Genomic DNA, 18588 nt, shown 5'->3' on the forward strand with positions numbered 1-18588 from the left:
AGTTTTTAACACAGGCTTAATCCTAACCAAAGCCTGACAAAATGCCTGGACGTCTGGAACTTCTGCCAGACGCTTGTGCAAAAGAATAGAGCAGAGATCTGTCCTTTTAAAGAACTAGCTGATAAGCCTTTGTCCAAACCCTCTTGGAGAAAGGACAATATCCTAGGAATCCTAACCTTACTCCATGAGTAACTCTTGGATTCACACCAATAAAGATATTTACGCCATATCTTATTGTAGATTTTCCTGGTGACAGGCTTCCGAGCCTGTAATAAGGTATCAATGACTGACTCGGAGAAGCCACGCCTTGATAGAATCAAGCGTTCAATCTCCATGCAGTCAGTCTCAGAGAAATTAGATCCATTCCCTAGAAAAATATTTTAACTGCACATACCTTATTACAGGAAAGCCTGCACGCTATTCCCCCTCTGAAGTTACCTCACTCCTCAGAATATGTGAGAAAAGCAAAGGATCTTAGTTACTTCTGCTAAGATCATAGAAAACGCAGGCAGGTTCTTCTTCTAAATACTGCCTGAGATAAACAGTACACTCCGGTACCATTTAAAAATAACAAACTTTTGATTGAAGAAATAAACTAAGTATAAAACACCACAGTCCTCTTACGACCTCCATCTTAGTTGACAGTTGCAAGAGAATGACTGGATATGGCAGTGAGGGGAGGAGCTATATAGCAGCTCTGCTGTGGCTGATCCTCTTGCAACTTCCTGTTGGGAAGGAGAATATCCCACAAGTAATGGATGAATCCGTGGACTGGATACACCTTACAAGAGAAAGATCTTTTTAAAGGCGGGAGACAGGAAGAAAAGGTATCCATTGATTCACCCATTCCTGTGAAAAAATCTCCAACGCACAGTCTGGAACAAGAAACACTTCCACAGAGGAAGGAACATCTCTAGGGTTCACAACGACATGAGTATCTGAGTCGTCCAAAGAGGCCAATACCTCCTTTAGCAATACACAAAGGTGTTCAAGCTTAAACCTGAAGTATATTCAATAACAGATGAAGAAATTATACTGTCCGAATCTGCCATTGACAGAGGCAAAGAGAATGACTGGGGATTGTGGATAGGGGAGTGACACTTAACAGCTTTGCTATGGTGCTCTTTGACTCCTCCTGGTGGCCAGGAGTGATATTCCCACTAGTAATTGATGACGTTGTGGACTTTCCATATCTTAGGAAAGAAAAATAAAATAACACCAGCTGAGAAATAAAATACACTGAACTGATGATGTCAAAAGTGTAAATCACCCCCAGAACAGAGCCGTTAATAAATTTATGCTAGCAAACACTCATGCCCATTAACATTGACTTCCCTGCATACACTTTCTCTCATTGAGCACTGTGTAAAAATAATATACTACTGGCAGCATGAAAGGGACAGTCTAGTCCAAAAAAAAAAAAAAAACGTTCATGATTCAGATAGGGCATGTAATTTTAAACAATTTTCCAATTTACTTTTATCACCAATTTTTCTTTGTACTCTTGGTATTCTTAGTTGAAAGGATAACCTAGGAGGTTCATATGCTAATATCTTAGACCTTGAAGGCCGCCTCTTAAGAATGCATTTTAACAGGTTTTTCACCACTAGAGGGTGTTAGTTCATGTTTTTCATATAGATAACACTGTGCTCATGCACATGAAGTTACCTGGGAGCCATCACTGATTGGCTTACCTGCAAGTCTGTCAAAAGAACTGAAATAAAGGGGCGGTTTGCAGAGGCTTATATACAAGATAATCACAGAGGTAAAAAAAATATATAAATATAACTGTGTTGGTTATGCAAAAATGGGGAATGGGTAAAAAAGGGATTATCTATCTTTTAAAACAATAACAATTCTGGTGTAGACTGTCCCTTTAAAGTAGAAAAAAACATGAATGCTAAGAGAAAAATATAAAGGAATCAGCTATAAACGGCTGACAGAAACACAAATGAGCTGCAGAGTAACAGTGACCAACACGCTGGTGCAAAGTACAAATAACCTCATAAAGAGAGTATTGACATCTGTACCTGGAATATTGCTGTGTGTTACCTGTAATGTCCAATAGCTATGCTACACATTAAATAATAGATCTACTAACAGCTTGTGGGCTGAGTCTTCAGTAATTACTACACCAGCACCAACTCCACTGAAGAAATCCTATCCACTGTCGTGAACGTAAAAGTCGAGAATATTGGAGAGGAGTGCACAATGATCCCACAGCACAAGGCTAAGGAACAGGTCCCTTGACATCTGAGGGGGGATATGACTGAAAATTCCAGAAGGAAATAGCTGCATCAGAAATCAAGTTCTCTTATACCCCAGAATCAGTAAGCTAGATGGGTAAGGGGTCTCACATAGGTCTGAGCACCCCCGTTAATGTAAAACTGAACACCTCAAATCTTCACCTTCCTTCTGGCAGGCAAAGAACAAAACTGAGTAGTACAGGGAGGTGGGAGGGCTAAAAAGTACTTATTGTTTGGGGTTCTTTTCCTCATCTTAGTGGCAGGAATTCAATCCCACAAGTTAAGGCTTGTGGACTCTCACCATTATATGGAAGAAAAAGCCCTATAGATTTATTTCCCAGAAAAAAACAAACTGCCCATTGCCCAACAACCCCAGCCTTTCGTGCTGCTACATTTTGATCACTGTGTTCAAACTTTTGAAGAACATAAGTCCCTGCTGGCTTAACAGAGAAAGTTGGTGGACTGCCTGCAAAGATATAGGATTTGCAATATTAAAAAACAGTGTAGATTTCAGACTTAAAAATTAAAAATGCAAGAAATTTGTCAGACAAGCTTACCCATAATCATCAATAAGGTGAGATCCTAAAACAACAACACTCAGTTCAAACTTCTCTAATTCTGCTTTGATTCCAAACATGATAGGAGCCAGTTTGGAATAATCTGCCCGATTGCAGGTAGCCACACAGACACGAAGTTTTCTCTGGTTCTCATTTTTCTCCATGGTAACTTTTTGCCTGGACAAAGTTTCAAAATAAAGTGCCTGAAAGAGAACACAAACCAGAGGATTTTAAATTACTATGATTACACACAAATGCAATATTTCTAACACAGATGACAAATATTAAGTTACTACATTTCTATTTGCAAGCAACAAAATCAATAGATTTCCAGACTACAGTGTCAGTGTTGAGCCGGGGGAAAGAGAGGGTTAAACATAAAATCTGCCCTCCTGTGAAACCTTAACGGCACAATCCAGTGTAAAACTAAAATGCTCTATTTTGTATTAACATTTTACCTTTACACAAATTGGCTGTATATTCACCATGGGAAGAATAGGGGTGTGCCAGGAGGGCACCTGTAAATACATATTTAAACCTTTTAAAAAGGAGTTAAACACAAAGTAAAAGAAGGGAATCTGTCTAAAAATTATATCAACTTATGAAAGTCACAAGTTTTCTCTCTTTACCCTTGAATATCATTTAAAAACATTAAAAGCCCCTATCATATGAAATGTAGGAGATTAAAATGCTAAATAGTGTAGCAAAGAAACCAAACACTTATTGTGAAGGTTATGAAATTGCTATAGTTACACATATTTAAGAAAAACAGAAACAGGCTATTTCAACCGTCACACAATATTACAGATAAAAGATATGATGCAGTTCTATAATACAGCAGTCTTTATTAACTACAATAACATAATTTATATTATAAAATTATAAATTCATAGTTGCCACTATCTGATATAAGTGGTTATAACATATCCGCATAACTCAGACAGTAGCAGCTATAAAATTATATTTTTGAGACTCATGTGCAGGGGGGGTTACAAATATATCTAATTTCACATCAATAAAAATACTATTTATCATAGTAAATATTCAATAATAATTGAATTTACTTATATTGGTTCTATTGCTTCATACTGTTGGTATCCTTTGTTGAAAAACATACCTAGGAAAGCCACACACATATGTCTCACTTGGCGTTTTTAGCTAGGTTCTTGTAGTGCATTACTCATTTTGTATAAGGAGAACAAAAGAAGGGCGAATCCTAGTGCAGACCAAAGGGATATTCAGGACCCCGTATCAGAAACCCAAGGTATAAGGGTACTCACATTTAGTAGCGCACCTAGTGGTGAAAATCACACAAACTGGACTATTATAGTGGCCCAGTGCACAAACAGCAGAATCCCAGGTGTGTAGACTCCGATATTATTGAGGCAGGTATTCGTATCAAAGACTCAAAAAAAGTGCTTGGAAATATAAAATGCTTTATATTTTAAAAATGTACAAAACATACAATAAAAAAAAAAAATGTAAAAACCAGCAGTATTATTCGCTACGAGTTTCTTGGCGTCTACCGTGCCGTTTCCTCAGGCTTATCTTACAGTATCTTGAATCCTGCCTAGATTCTGGAAGGAGCTGCCCTGACTTGTGCACAGTTTGCTGGGACACTGTTAAGCTCTCAGACCATCCTCCTAGGCATTACCTTTGCCTTCACACATTGTAAGTAAATTTCATCAAAATTGTTCTTTATTTATACCATCTATTGGCTACACTAGGAGGCACCCTTTCTCTTCTCTTTATCATTACTCATTTTGCAGGGGTTAAACACAGTTATATGCATGCAGGGGTGCAATAATTAGATGCAATGTTACACATTACAGCATTTTCTTTTACAGTTTTATGTCTCTTTAAATGCAGAGTCGGTGCTGGTTATTTTTCTCTCTCACAAAGTGGAAATTTACAACCTTTATATCTCTATTAGAACTATTTTTCTTTAAACTATATTGAATGAGGAAATCATATTTAAAATAAAAAAAGTTGCCCTGAATGTGCCACAAAGGAATCAAAATGTAAATGTGACACACAAATAAATCTGGTTTAATAAAGGAAGAGAACAACTGACATACAACCACACCCAAGTTTAGTATATATAGTGTTTATTTAAGCTTAAATATTGCATCAGAAAAAAAAATATTTGCCATTGCCAAAGAACTTCTAGCACAATTGCATATTAAATATCAAAAGACCTGTAAAAGTTATGGGGGAAAAAAAGTGTAACTTGTAACCCAATAAGGCTGTACAGATAGGACTAACTAATGACAGCAGCTCATTTTGTATTTGCATATTTTCACACCTTCCATATATACAAGTCCCATTAATGCTATGTTTCCCTTTTTATTGCATATCCTGTATCTAGTGCAGTATACATGGTTCCTTCATTTCTAGCAATCACGTATTTATATTACCAAAAATAAATAAATTACCCACTTGACAAAGGCCACTTATGCTGACTAGAAGAAGTAGTTAGGAGGGGACATAAAGTCTCTTCTGCTATTAATTGTAAGGCACTCGCCCCCCATAAACCTAAGAACACTTAAAGGGACAGTCAAGTCCATTTCATTTTTCAAATAGGGCATGTAATTTAAAAAAAAAAAAAAAAAAACACACTTTACAATTTACTTTTATCAACAATTTTGATTTGTTCTCTTGGTATTCTAGTTGAAAGCAAACCTAGGAAGGCTACACACCTTTAGCTTAGGCGCTCCTACTAATTATTCTTTTTCAAACCTAGGAAGGCTCATATGATAATTTCTAAGCCCTTGAAGGCCGCCTCTATTTTATTTGCTTTTCACAGCAGGGGAGGCTAGCTCATGTAGGCCATATAGATAGCATTGTGATCACGCCTGTGGCTAGTGGCAGACACTGCACTAATTGGCTAAAATGCAAGTCAATAGATAACTAAGTCATGTGATTAGGGGCGGTCAAAAGATGCTTAGATACAAGTTAGTCACAGATGTAAAAAGTGTATTAATATAACAGTGTTTGTTTAGCAAAACTGGGGAATGGGTAATAAAGGGACTATCTTTTTAAACAACAAACATTCTGGTGTTGACTGTCCCTTTAAGGTCATACTCCAGATAACTTAGAAGAGGTAACTGATTTTGTGCAGGGGTCCTCCCCACAAGACTGAAGAAGCATGTGCTGAATCCCCAAAACATAACGGAAAATTTTATATTTTGTTGAGATTTTCAATATGTTTAAATTGCATTTTTTTTCACTATGTTTTTATCCCCATGAAACTTAAGAGCTACCAAGAATACTAAAAGGAATCAACAATGATTTTTTGGATCCAGTGAATGGATTTATATTGGTATGTATGTATGTATGTATGTATGTATGTATGTAGAAAGAAAAAAAATATCCTCTCTTTCCTATTGGTTTTGGAATAATGCAGAGAAAAAAAAGACATTAAGACATTTCCACTTCACACATTCCATACTGGTGTGACTAACCAAGTTTAGTCATGCATTTCACTGGAACAGCCAATGTTTGTTTAATAGTGACTTCGTCAACAAGAACCAAATGTAAAATAATTTTATTCTTTTGAACAAATGGCTTTAACTTAAAAATGAACTAATAAATTCATTAACAAAAAAATAAATTCTCTTGTTCAATGAAATATTTTTTTTAATTTTTTTTTATGAATAAAGTAGGATGTAAACTAATTGCTAATGTTCTCAGAGGCTTAACTTGTCAGGTCACGATCAGGTAAAGGTAAAAATGCCCTTTTTATATATTTTTTTTTTTTTTTTAAATATGTAAGTTGCTTTCATAATAAGCCCCTTAGCAAAAGATGTTATTCTTTTTTTTTTTTTTAATTTCTTGCAGGTATTAAATCAATTTTTGGGCCTCTCAGCTCTTAACATAAAAAATGTTTAACTTTGACTTTCTCTTACAGGTATTGTCATTTTTTGGCCTCTTGTAGCTTTTAAAATGATAAAATGCCTGGAACAAACAAAAAGTATAAAATATATTATAAAACATGCAAGCACACACACACACACACACACATACCAACATATGGAAAGTAAAGTAAATGCTTTAAAGCACAATGCTGATTTGGCTGCAGGTGGAATATAATATATAAGGGGGATAACAAGACGACAGTAGGGATCCTAATATAGGAGCCAGACCTAAGCCCAGGATAAGCTATATATTGCCCACAATGGGACCCAGACAGGGCTGCACGCAACTTTGCCATGTGCTACTCTGTGTGAAATCAAATTTTGCCAGTATTAATGTGATTATTGTGACAATTAAGGGCAAGATTTATTATTGATATTCTCCTATATTTGCACAGTTTTTTTGGATAAATCTGAACGCACAGATGCGCTTCTCTAAAGGCGAGCTGAGGAGAACATATAGGAGAATTACCCAGAGAATTCACCTTGCCCTTGATAAATCTTGATCTAACAGTCCACCACCGGAGGAACAATTTTTTCAAAGAGTTGCTTTCACATCACAAACACTTCTTACACATCAGACCTATCTTCTCTGTAAAAGCCCACGTGCAGTAGCACTCACTGTATTGCAGACGGGCTTTTAGAGAGAAAATAGGGCGGAAGTAGGAGTAGTAGGAAGGAATGGTAAACCGTAATTTAAAATAAATAAATGCGTTTTTGACTGTATACTTAAAAAGGTATACCTTGAATATGGTGCTACATATTACTAATTATACGCAATCCTCCATAAACACTACTAGAGCCAGCAGTTAAAGCCACATGCGGGAATGTTGCTTGTGATCTTTTGTTACAGCCATCACCCTCCCCCATAACTGGCTATCAGGTGCCATGTTCACTTGTCACTAACAACAACTGTCACACAACTGTAACCCAGTGCCGATGTCTTCCTTTGCTTTTCTATCAAGCGCCTTCGGATGCATCAATTAAAATAAATAAAATGTTGGTATGTTTGCTCTTTCAAATAGGCACTGCTGATCCCATACTGAGCCTCACTGCACCCTCTCTCCTTAGCGCCGCCATGCACTACTCTTTAACAAGGTGATCAAACAAAAATTGTGCAGAGAGGGAAAAAATAAAAAAAATAAAAAGTTATTTTATTCCCTCTCCTATGCCTCCCCTTTACGTGCTTTAAGGCAAGGCTGACCCAGAACTTTGCAGGCAGAGGTCAAATCACCTCTGCATGTCTATCAGGCAATCAATGGGTAAAATAAATGCTGTATTAATAATATTGTGGGCAAACATAGTGTTAAAACACAGATCTGAGTGCCCTATGCAGTGATTTTCTCTAGTTAAAGTAGGAAATGAACTATTGAAAGATTCACTGCCCTACCAGAGCAGAGGCAAATCATTTATGTACCTAGTCTTTTTGTTCATAATATATATATATATATATATATATATATATATATATATATATATATATATATATATATATATATATATATATATATATATATTTATTTATATTTATTTATTTATATTAGAGAGAAAACAATGGCTACCTTTTGCTTGCTTGTTGAAAGTACACTGGTTTTAAAGGTACGGATATTTACTATGCCCCCACCTTTTTATACATTTATTACGGTCCATTTGTCAGTAAAATTACATAAACTAGTGTCAGGTTACTTCAGGCTAAAACAAATGATCAAAATACTTTAAAGACAAGAAAAAACATAAATTATGCTTACCTGATAATTTCATTTCCATCTGTGGGAGGAGAGTCCACTGCTTCATTCCTTACTTGTAGGAAATAACAACCTGGCTACCAGGAGGAGGCAAAGAAACCCCAGCCAAAGGCTTAAATACCTCCCCTCATCCCCCAGTCATTCTGCCAAGGGAACAAGGAACAGTAGGAGAAATATCAGGGTATAAATGGTGCCAGAAGTATAATAAAATTTAGGTCCGCCCACCAGAGCAAACGGGCAGGAGCAGTGGGCTCTCCTCCCACAGATGGAAATGAAATTATCAGGTAAGCAAATTTTATGTTTTCCATCTTAATGGGAGGAGAGTCCACTGCTTCATTCATTACTTGTGGGAACAAATACCCAAACTCTAGAGGAAACTGAATGAAAAAAAAACGGGAGGGTAAAAACGAGGCGGACCGTATACTGAGGGCACCACAGCCTGCAGAACCTGTCTCCCAAAAACAGCTTTTCGCCGAAGCAAAAACATCAAATTTGTAAAACTTTGTAAAAGTATGTAAGGAGGACCAAGTAGCCGCCTTACAAATCTGCTCCACAGAGGCCTCGTTCTTAAAGGCCCAAGAAGAGGCCACAGCACTAGTTGAGTGAGCCGTAATCCTCTAGGAGGCTTATGTGCCGCTGTCTCATAGGCCAAATGGATAATGCTCCTCAACCAAAAAGGACAGAGAATTGGAAGAGGCCCTCTGCCCCCTACGCTTCCTAGAATACACCACAAATAAAGACAAAGTATGTCTGAAATCTTTTGTGGCCTGAAGATAAAACTTCAAGGCTCTAACCACATCCAGGTTATGCAGTAACCTTTCCTTAGACGAAGAAGGGTTGAGACATGATTGATGTTACGATCTTACACCACCTTGGGAAGAAATCACGACCCAGTGCGAAGCACAGCCTTATCAGCGTGAAAAAAAAAAAAAAAAAAAACACAGGTAAGGGGGTTCAGATTGCAAGGCCGCCAACTCAGACTCTGCGAGTCGATGCAATAGCCAGAAGAAATAGAACCTTCCAGGAAAGGATCCTTATGTCAAGCGCATTATCAACCAGTGAGCAATCAGTACTAGCTGTACAGACATACGCTTTACTGTCCATTTAAACTATGACTATACTAAGCCATAGATACATAGATAGATAGCAAAAGTAAAATTATATCTAGGTGCCGTAGCATCCTGTTCGCTGTTATTTGCCCTGCTGCATACGTCTGTAAAATTGCACTGCAAGTATTATGGGATTATAAATACCATGCTAAATAAATATCAAGCTGTCATATCTTATCATTATAGTTCTAATCAACAGTCCAATATTCCAGTTTACTTTCTTCAGTAAAATAAAGTAAATTTCAAGTGTGTTGACTGTTTATTTTACACACACACACACACACACACACACACACACACAACCCACCTCTGTCTAGTGATAAATTACATAAATTAATAAAGTTAATATACTTCATTGCGGTTTGCTAAACCGATTTTTTTTTAGGTTTATTCAATGTGAAAGTAAATCCTGACAAATTAGCATTAAAATTATGAAGCCAGTGTACATGATCTAGGAACCAGGCAATAGATTCTTTACATGCATAAATATAAAATTATAGGGGTAACCATAAAACTTTACAAGCAGTGATTTTTTATCAAGCCTTTTGTTATGATAGATATATATATTAAAAAAAAAAATTCCCCTCTTCCCTGGCTTTAAAGTATGGTGTACTTTTTTGTTTATCAGTATATTTTAAAATATATTTTCAGATTTATAAAAAATGCATTTAAAATTATGTATTTTTATTAGGATGATCGAGCATTTCTTACTAGTGTTTCATTAATGGCAATCCACTTGAAATGAATGTCCAATGTCTGCACATTTGAAAATTATTCTGACATGATTTACTGAAGCTGACAGTTACAATAGCCTATTTCAGGAGTAATATTTGAAGCCAGAAAAACATATTCAAATTCCACGCACACGTCTACCCCCAGCAGCCTGGATGCAGTGCAAGTGTTGCAGCAAGGCCTATGCTCTACCCTATTTTTTTCCTCCTTCAATGTCACCAAACATGATTAAAAAGGACAATCTAATCAAAAATTGTGATGGTTTAAAAATCTAGATAATCCCTTTATTTCCTATTCCCCAGTTTTGTATAACCAAATAGTGATATTAATATACTTTTTAGCTCTGTGATTACATAGTATCTAAGCCTCTGCAGAATGCCCCCTTATCTCAGAGCTGTTTACGTCATTTTAGCCAATCAGCCCGTTCTCATTTGTAACTTCACAGGAGTGAGCTATATATCTCCACAGGCATTCATGTAATCTATAACTGTCATCTCCCCTAAACCTTGTGCACTCATGTAGCCTCATATCATCACACTCACATCTCTGTGCTTCACTGTTGGGACTATGCATTCACTGTAATAATCCTGACCAGGTTCACGCCAAACATGCTGGACCAATCTGAGCCAAATTTATCTTGGTCCCATCAGCCCAATGAATGTGCTCCCAGTATTTATCAGGCTTATTTTCATGCTGTTTAAAAAGGGACACTGAACTCATTTTTTTTCTTTTGTGATTAAGACAGAGCATGCAATTTTAACCAACTTTCTAATGTACTTCTATTATCAATTGTTCTTCGTTCTCTATCTTTATTTGAATAATAAAGGCATCTAAGCTAAGGAGCCAGCCAATTTTTGGTCCAGTACACTGGACAGCAGTTGTTTATTGGTGGGACAATTTATCCGCCAATCAGCAAGAACCCAGGTTGTTCACCAAAAATGGTCCGGCATCTAAACTTGCATTCTTGCTTTTCCAATAAAGATACCAAGAGAATGAAGAAAAATTGATAATAGGAGTAAATTAGAAAGTTGCTTAAAATTGCATGCTCTATCTGAATCACCAAAGAAAAAAATTGGGTTCAGTGTCCCTTTAATCTTACAGTTTGTGCTGAAGGGCAAACAAGGTTTTTTTTTTCTTGGATGCCGTGCACAGAGGTTGACTTTATGCAATGTCCTTTGCACTGTCTGAGCTGTCACAAAAACTTCAATTTTCATTGATAACCCCTTAGCCAAGTCTGACCCCCTTGCCAGTTTGTTTTTCAGAGCAAGGCTGTGCAAGAAGCGCACTTTCCGTGGCTTCCATTTAGGAGAACGGCCACTGCGGCTCTGATTAGTGGTACTATGGCTTATTGTATAACTCCTAATTACAGCTGCAACTGTGTTTCGAATGATTTTCAAATAAGCATTGTCTGGCCCCCTGTATCATGTGACAGATATCAGCCAATCACAGACTAGTATATGTACCCTATGAGCTTGTGCACATGCTCAGTGGGATCTTGTTCCCAGAAAGTGTGTCTATAACAAGACAATGAAAAAAACATGATAATGCAAGTAAATTGGAAAGTGTTTTAAAACAGCATGCTCTTTCTGAATCATTAGTTTATTTTGACTTGAGTGTCCCTTTAAGTCTCAAAAACATTATGCGTACCTGATAATTTTATTTCCATCGTGGGGAGGAGTCTCCACGGCTTCATTCATTACTTTTGGGAAATAAGAACCTGGCCACCAGGAGGAGGCAAAGACATCCCAGCCAAAGGCTTAAATACCACCCCCACTCCCCTCATCCCCCAGTCATTCTGCCGAGGGAACAAGGAACAGTAGGAGAAATATCAGGGAATAAATGGTGGGTTAGGACACAAAGGAGGAACAATTATTTCCTGATTGATAAAGTTAGACACCACCTTGGGAAGAAACCCCAAACCGGTGCAAAGAACAGCCTTATCTGCATAAAAGACCAGATAAGGAGGCTCAAGTTCCAAGGCAGCCAGCTCAGATACTCGGCGTGCAGATGCCTTGGCCAACAGAAAGAAAACCTTCCAGGACAGAATCTTAATGTCAATAGAATGCATAGGCTCAAACGGAACCCTCTGCAATACCTTAAGCACCAAGTTTAAGCTCGATGGGGGAGCAGACTGCCTTAAGACAGATTCTAGACAGAGCCTGAACAAAAAGATTGAATGTCAGGAAGCTCAGCGAGTCTCCTGTGCAACAAAACTGATAAAGCCGAAATCTGTCCCTTTAAGGAACTGTCAGCAAGACCCTTCTCCAAACCTTCCTGGAGAAAAGACAGAATCCTGGATACCTTCACCTTGTGCCAAGGATATCGGTGTTTCTCACACCAGGACAAGCAAGTCCTCCACACCTTATGGTAGATGCGACGAGTGACTGGCTTCCTTGCCTGAACTAGAGTGCCAATCACACTTTCAGAAAAACCTCTCGGCTAAGACTAAGCGCTCAATCTCCACGCAGTCAGCCTCAGAGAACCGAGATTTTGATGTTGAAAAGGAACCCGTTCCTGCAGATCCCAGCAACAGGGTAACCTCCATGGCGGAGAGGATGACATCCCCACCAGATCCGCAAACCATGTTCTCCACGGCCACTACACAAAGTAGAAGTGGTAACGGTGGAAGAATGTAAGCTAGGCTGAATCGCTAAGGCATCGACCCGTATCAGGGTAGCTTGCAACTGAGTCTGGACACCATGAGAGCTATCTCCAGCGTTCACCATCTGAGACAAATCTCTACAAACACTTCAGGGTGAAGAGACCATTCCCCGGATGGAAGGAATGCCTGCTGAGAAAGTCCACTTCCCAGTTGTCCACACCTGGAATGTGGATCGCTGAGAGCAAGCAGCTGTGGGACTCCGCTCACTGCAAAATCCAAGACACCTCCCTTATTGCTAGGGAGCTCCTCGCCCCCCCCTGGTGGTTGATGTAAACCACCGAGGTAATGTTGTTGGTCTGGAACCTGATGAAGCTGAACGACCCCAGGAGGAGGCCACACCCTCAGACCATTGTAGATTGCTCAAAGTTCCAGAATATTGATCGGAAGGAGAGATTCCTTCCAGATCCATTTTCCATCCTGCCAGACTCGCGTACGTGGTCACAATTTCCCAGGAAGGATGTCCCCAGGGACAGATGCTCCAGACGGATCCACCAAGTTAGAGAGTCCCTGGTCTGAGAATCCATGGATATCCGATGTCATAGATCTGAATTATCGCCATTCCACTGGCTCAACATGCACAACTGAAGACGTCTGAGATGGAACCTGGCGAAAGGGAGACGTCTATGCTGGAAACCATGAGCCCGATCATCTCCATACACTGAGCCACCGAAGGGCTCAAGTAAGACTGAAGGGCAAGACAGGTGGACGCAATCTTCCTGCATCGATCTGTGAGAAATATTTTCATGGACAGAGTCTATTATCGTGCCCAGGAATGCCACCCTGTTGCTGGGAACCAGGGAACTCTTTCCTAAGTTGATCTTCCAACCGTGAGATTGGAACAATAAAAGAAGAGCCCTCGAATGATCCTCTGCGAGGCTGAACGATGGCGCCTGGACGTCCAAATAGGGCGCCACAGCAATGCGCGCCCCCAAAACCTTCGCAAAGACTCTCAGGGCCGCCGCCAGGCTGAAGGGAAGTGCCACAAACTGGAAGTGTTGGTCCAGAAACGCAAATCTTAGGAACTTGAAGTGGTCCCTTTGAATTGGAACATGAAGGTAAGCATCCTTCAAAGTCTATTGTCGTTATGAACTGCCCCCTCTGGAACTAGGGGCAGAATAGATCAGATAGTTTCCATTTTGAACTATGGAACAGTCAGAAACTTGTTTAAACACTTCAGGTCCAAAATTAGACCGAACGTGCCCTCCTTTGGAACCACAAAAAGATTTGAATAGTACCCTAGACTCTTTTCTGCTTGGGGGAACTGGTATGATAACAGCTAGAGAGGAGAGGTCCATCACACATTCGAGAAAGGCCGCTGTCTTTTCCGGTCTTGAAGACAGTGTTTGACAGGAGGAATCTGCCCCTGGGTGGATGGGACCTGAATCCTATAACTCTGTGCAACAACCTCCAGAACCCAAGGGTCCTAAACGTCTTACAACCAGGCTTCGGAAAAGAGACAATCTGCCCCCCAACTTGTTCCGGGGACCGCCCCTTCATGCCGATTTTGTCTCGGCAGGCTTCTTGTTCTGCTTGAACTTGTTCCAAGACCTAGCAGGCTTCCTTAGTTCCCTTGGACTGATCCGCTTACGCGGAGGGCTGCTGGCGTTGGGCCTTGTCCGCATGAAAGGTAACGAAAAGTAGATCCTTTATTAGGCTTAGCCTTCTTATCCTGCGGTAGGAAAGCTCCCTTGCCTCCGTAACTGTGGATATGATCGAATCAAATCCTGGACCGAACAGAATCTTTCCTTGAAAAGGCAGGGACAACAGCCTCGACAGAGGTCATGTCCGCAGACCAAGACATTAGCCACAGAGCCCTGCATGCTAAAATTGAGAATCCTGAAACCTTTGCGGTCAGGCAAATAATTTGCATATTGGCGCCACAAATGAAAGAATTGGTGACCTTCAACGTCTTAATCTTATCCTGTACCTCGTCGATGGAAGTCTCCCTATCGACCCTATCACACAGGGATTCACACCAATATATTGCAGCTTCGGAAACCGAGGCTACAGCCGCTGCCGGTTGAAAAACAAACCCCGTGTGTTGAGACATTTTTCCTTAACATGTATTCCAAATTTTTATCCATGGGCTCTTTAAACAACAAACTATCCTTGAGAGGAATAGTCGTCTGCTTTGCGAGCGTAGAGATGGCACCATCCACCTTAGGGACAGTCCCCCACAGCTCGAGCTGAGAGTCCGGAACAGGGAACAGTTTCTTAAAGGAAGAAGAAGGGGAAAAGGAAGAACCTAAATCGCTCCCATTCATTCTTAATAATATTAGCCATCTTATCAGGAACCCGGGAAGGTCTGAGGCACCACCCTGTCCTTGTATAGTATATCAAGCTTAGGATTCGAAGGTTGCTCTGGAAGCTTCGGTTTCCGGGACCTCCAGAGTAGCAAGCACTTGCTTCAGCAAAGAGCGCAAATTCTCCATCCTAAATGTAAAGTCAGGCTCCTCCGCAGCTGGAGGAGGAGATGACAAGGACTCCGACCCAGAAGGAGCCTCCTCCGAAGAGTCGGAGTGGGCCTCATCATCATATAATGCCTCTGATATTTCCATAGGCGTAGACAACCCCTGGGCCGAGACGCCATGATACGCCCTGCGCTTGCAAATATCAGAACGTGGTAAGGCATGGATCACTTTGAATACCGCTGTTTTCAGTTGATCCGCAAAATCTAATGGCCAATTAATCTCTACTGTAGGAGTAATGGTTGGACCCTGGGGCGCTGCATGTGCACTCGGAGATGAATGCACCTCATGGGACGAGGAGCTCACAGAGGTGGATGGCTCAGTAGTACTAGACATACCCTTAGTTTTAGATGTCGCAACCTTATCAAGGCATGTGGAACATAGTTGAGCAGGCTGATCTACAAGAACCTCCTCACAATAAACACAGGAATGAGACTTTGTTAAAGAGGGGAGTACCCTCTAACGCGTCAGAGTCCTCCATAGCTTGCGCTTTCATTATGGACTAGACTCGCTTAAAAAACAGGCACCTTTACACAACCAATGGCCGGGGCACTCACCACCTCCTATGACCCGGACTACAAAAACCACTTTGTCTCCTATGCTGCTGATCAACAGAGGAAGTGAAACTCAAACCCAGTCATCTGGGATGCCTCGCAGGACCACCCCTGTACTAAGGAGAAAATGCGACAAAATCGGCCATGCAAATACTCCCAGAAGTCAACCTGAAGTTCCACCAATGCCAGAGCCACATCTCGCACATAACACAGCAATAACACAATAAACAATATTATGTATACCCCCTGTTCAATAATCCTCACTAGAAATATTAACCCTTGATTCCATAAGATAAAAGGCACCACATTGTGACCCCGTCTTCCGTGTTATCTCATGTATAAAAAAATGAAACGATCTTACCAGAATCAATGCCGTGGAACAGGAACATGGCCCTTCAAGTGTGACAGGTAGAAGCATGGCTCCTGACATGGACTTCAGTGCAGAAAGCAGGCAGCGAAACTCGGCAATGCTGCTTGTGAAGCTGTTAATAAGACTCTCCCTGCATCTTCTAACTTTCATCCAGGCTCTTACTGAGAGGCTGACAGGACTACTTAAAACACCAGTCCCAGTCTGAAGAGTACTACCCTCCATAAGAGACTACTCCGAGTCTTGGGCACTGCTCTGCCATCTTCCTGTGACGAAAGTCAAAGAATGACTGGGGGATGAGGGGGAGGTATTTAAGCCTTTGGCTGGGGTGCCTTTGCCTCCTCCTGGTGGCCAGGTTCTTATTTCCCAAAAGTAATGAATTAAGCTGTGGACTCTCCTCTCCTTTAGATGGAAATTAGATTTTTCAATTCTACTGGCAATTCTTTCCCATGTGGAGCCTTGACGCAGATAGACACAGCCCATAGATCCAAAACCGAGAAAGTTCTGTTGTTTACCGGTCATTTTATAACCATGTTCATGCAATTAGGCTAATTGGAAATCACAGGTTACTCAATTGTGTTTCAATGTTAACAGGTGTATTCACTTTTGCTGCATTGAGTTTCTACTTTGGAGCCTGAATTTTCAATATTGTTGTATATTTGTTTTTGATTGTCCATAAGAGAAAATACTCTACTTGTCAATGTAGAGATAATACAATTATTGAGAGGTGATATACAGGTGAAACTCAAAAAATTAGAATATCGTGCAAAAGTTCATTTATTTCACTAATGCAGCTTAAAAGGTGAAATCAATATATGAGAGACTCATTACATGCAAAGCAAGATAGTTTAAGCCGTGATTTGTCATAATTGTGATGATTAGGGCTTACAGCTCATGAAAACTTCAAATCCACAATCTCAGAAAATTAGAATATTACATGCAATCAATAAAACATGGATTGTACATAGAACAATATCGGACCTCTGAAAAGTATAAGCATGCATACTGTATGTACTCAGTACTTGGTTTGAGCCCCTTTTGCAGCAATTACTGCCTCAATGTGGCGTGGCATGGAAGCTATCAGCCTGTGGCAGTGCTGAGGTGTTATGGAAGACTAGGATGCTTCAATAGCGGCCTTCAGCTCTTCTGCATTTTTCGGTCTCATGTCTCTCATCTTTCTCTTGGCAATGCCCCATAGATTCTCTATGGGGTTCAGGTCAGGCGAGTTTGCTGGCCAATCAAGCACAGTAATCCCACGGTCATTGAACCAGGTTTTGGCGCTTTTGGCAGTGTGGGCAGGTGCCAAGTCCTGCTGGAAAATGAAGTCAGCATCCCCATAAAGCTCATCTGCGGAAGGAAGAAAAGCTCATCTGTGGAAACTTCACACTGGACTTCAAGCATCTTGCAGTGTGTCCCTCTCCATTCTTCCTCCATACTCTGGGTCCTTGGTTTCAAAATGAGATGCAAAATTTGCTCTCATCAGAAAAGAGGACTTTGGACCACTGAGCAACAGACCAGGTCTGTTTTTCTTTAACCCAGGTAAGTGGGTTAAGTAGGTGGGTAAGTAGGTGTGATTCCTACTGAACCAGACTGAGAGACCATTTAAAGGCTCAGGAACCCTTTGAAGGTGTTATGGCTTAATTAGCCGATTAGAGTGGGACACGGAGGCTAGAATATTGCACCTTTTCACAATATTCTAATTTTCTGAGATTGTGGATTTGGGGTTTTCATGAGCTGTAAGTCATAATCATCACAATTATGACAAATCATGGCTTGAACTATCTTGCTTGCTATGAGTCTCTCATATATTAGTTTCACATTTTAAGTTGCATTAGTGAAATAAATTAACTTTTGCACAATATTCTAATTTTTCGAGTTTCTCCTGTAATATTGAATAATTTTAGTGAAGTACTCACTGTTGTATATTGTATATGGGCTGAGCTTCTTGCAGAAAGAGCATTATCATTTATATTTGTCTATAAACACATGCCTCCTTATCTTATCTTTTTGTCAGTACACAAAGGCTGATTTGTAAACACAATAAATACAAATTTTATTATCCGTCCCCCCACTGGACTGCTGGTGATTATGATTTAGATAGCTTTTCTTTACTGGAAATATGAACACTTTTGTATTCTGTAGAAGTGGTGGTTTTAACAGGCAAAACAGCTATTTCAAAATAAAGGTAAATGAGCTATTACAAAATAATTTAAAACAACCCAGCAGGTAAAATG

At 40.0% G+C, this 18588-nt stretch overlaps 1 protein-coding gene across 2 annotated transcripts in view; it reads right to left on the bottom strand.

Moving 5' to 3' along the window:
- Positions 1-18588, bottom strand: part of GNE (glucosamine (UDP-N-acetyl)-2-epimerase/N-acetylmannosamine kinase) — a 138154-nt gene that overhangs the window by 80996 nt on the left and 38570 nt on the right. For both annotated transcript variants that reach the window (XM_053702735.1, XM_053702736.1), the window contains exon 2: positions 2804-3006. In XM_053702735.1, the coding sequence (XP_053558710.1) occupies positions 2804-3006 (203 nt within the window). The remainder of the gene's footprint in view (positions 1-2803; positions 3007-18588) is intronic.

This window comes from Bombina bombina, chromosome 2 (assembly GCF_027579735.1).
Source record: "Bombina bombina isolate aBomBom1 chromosome 2, aBomBom1.pri, whole genome shotgun sequence".
NCBI lineage: Eukaryota > Metazoa > Chordata > Amphibia > Anura > Bombinatoridae > Bombina > Bombina bombina.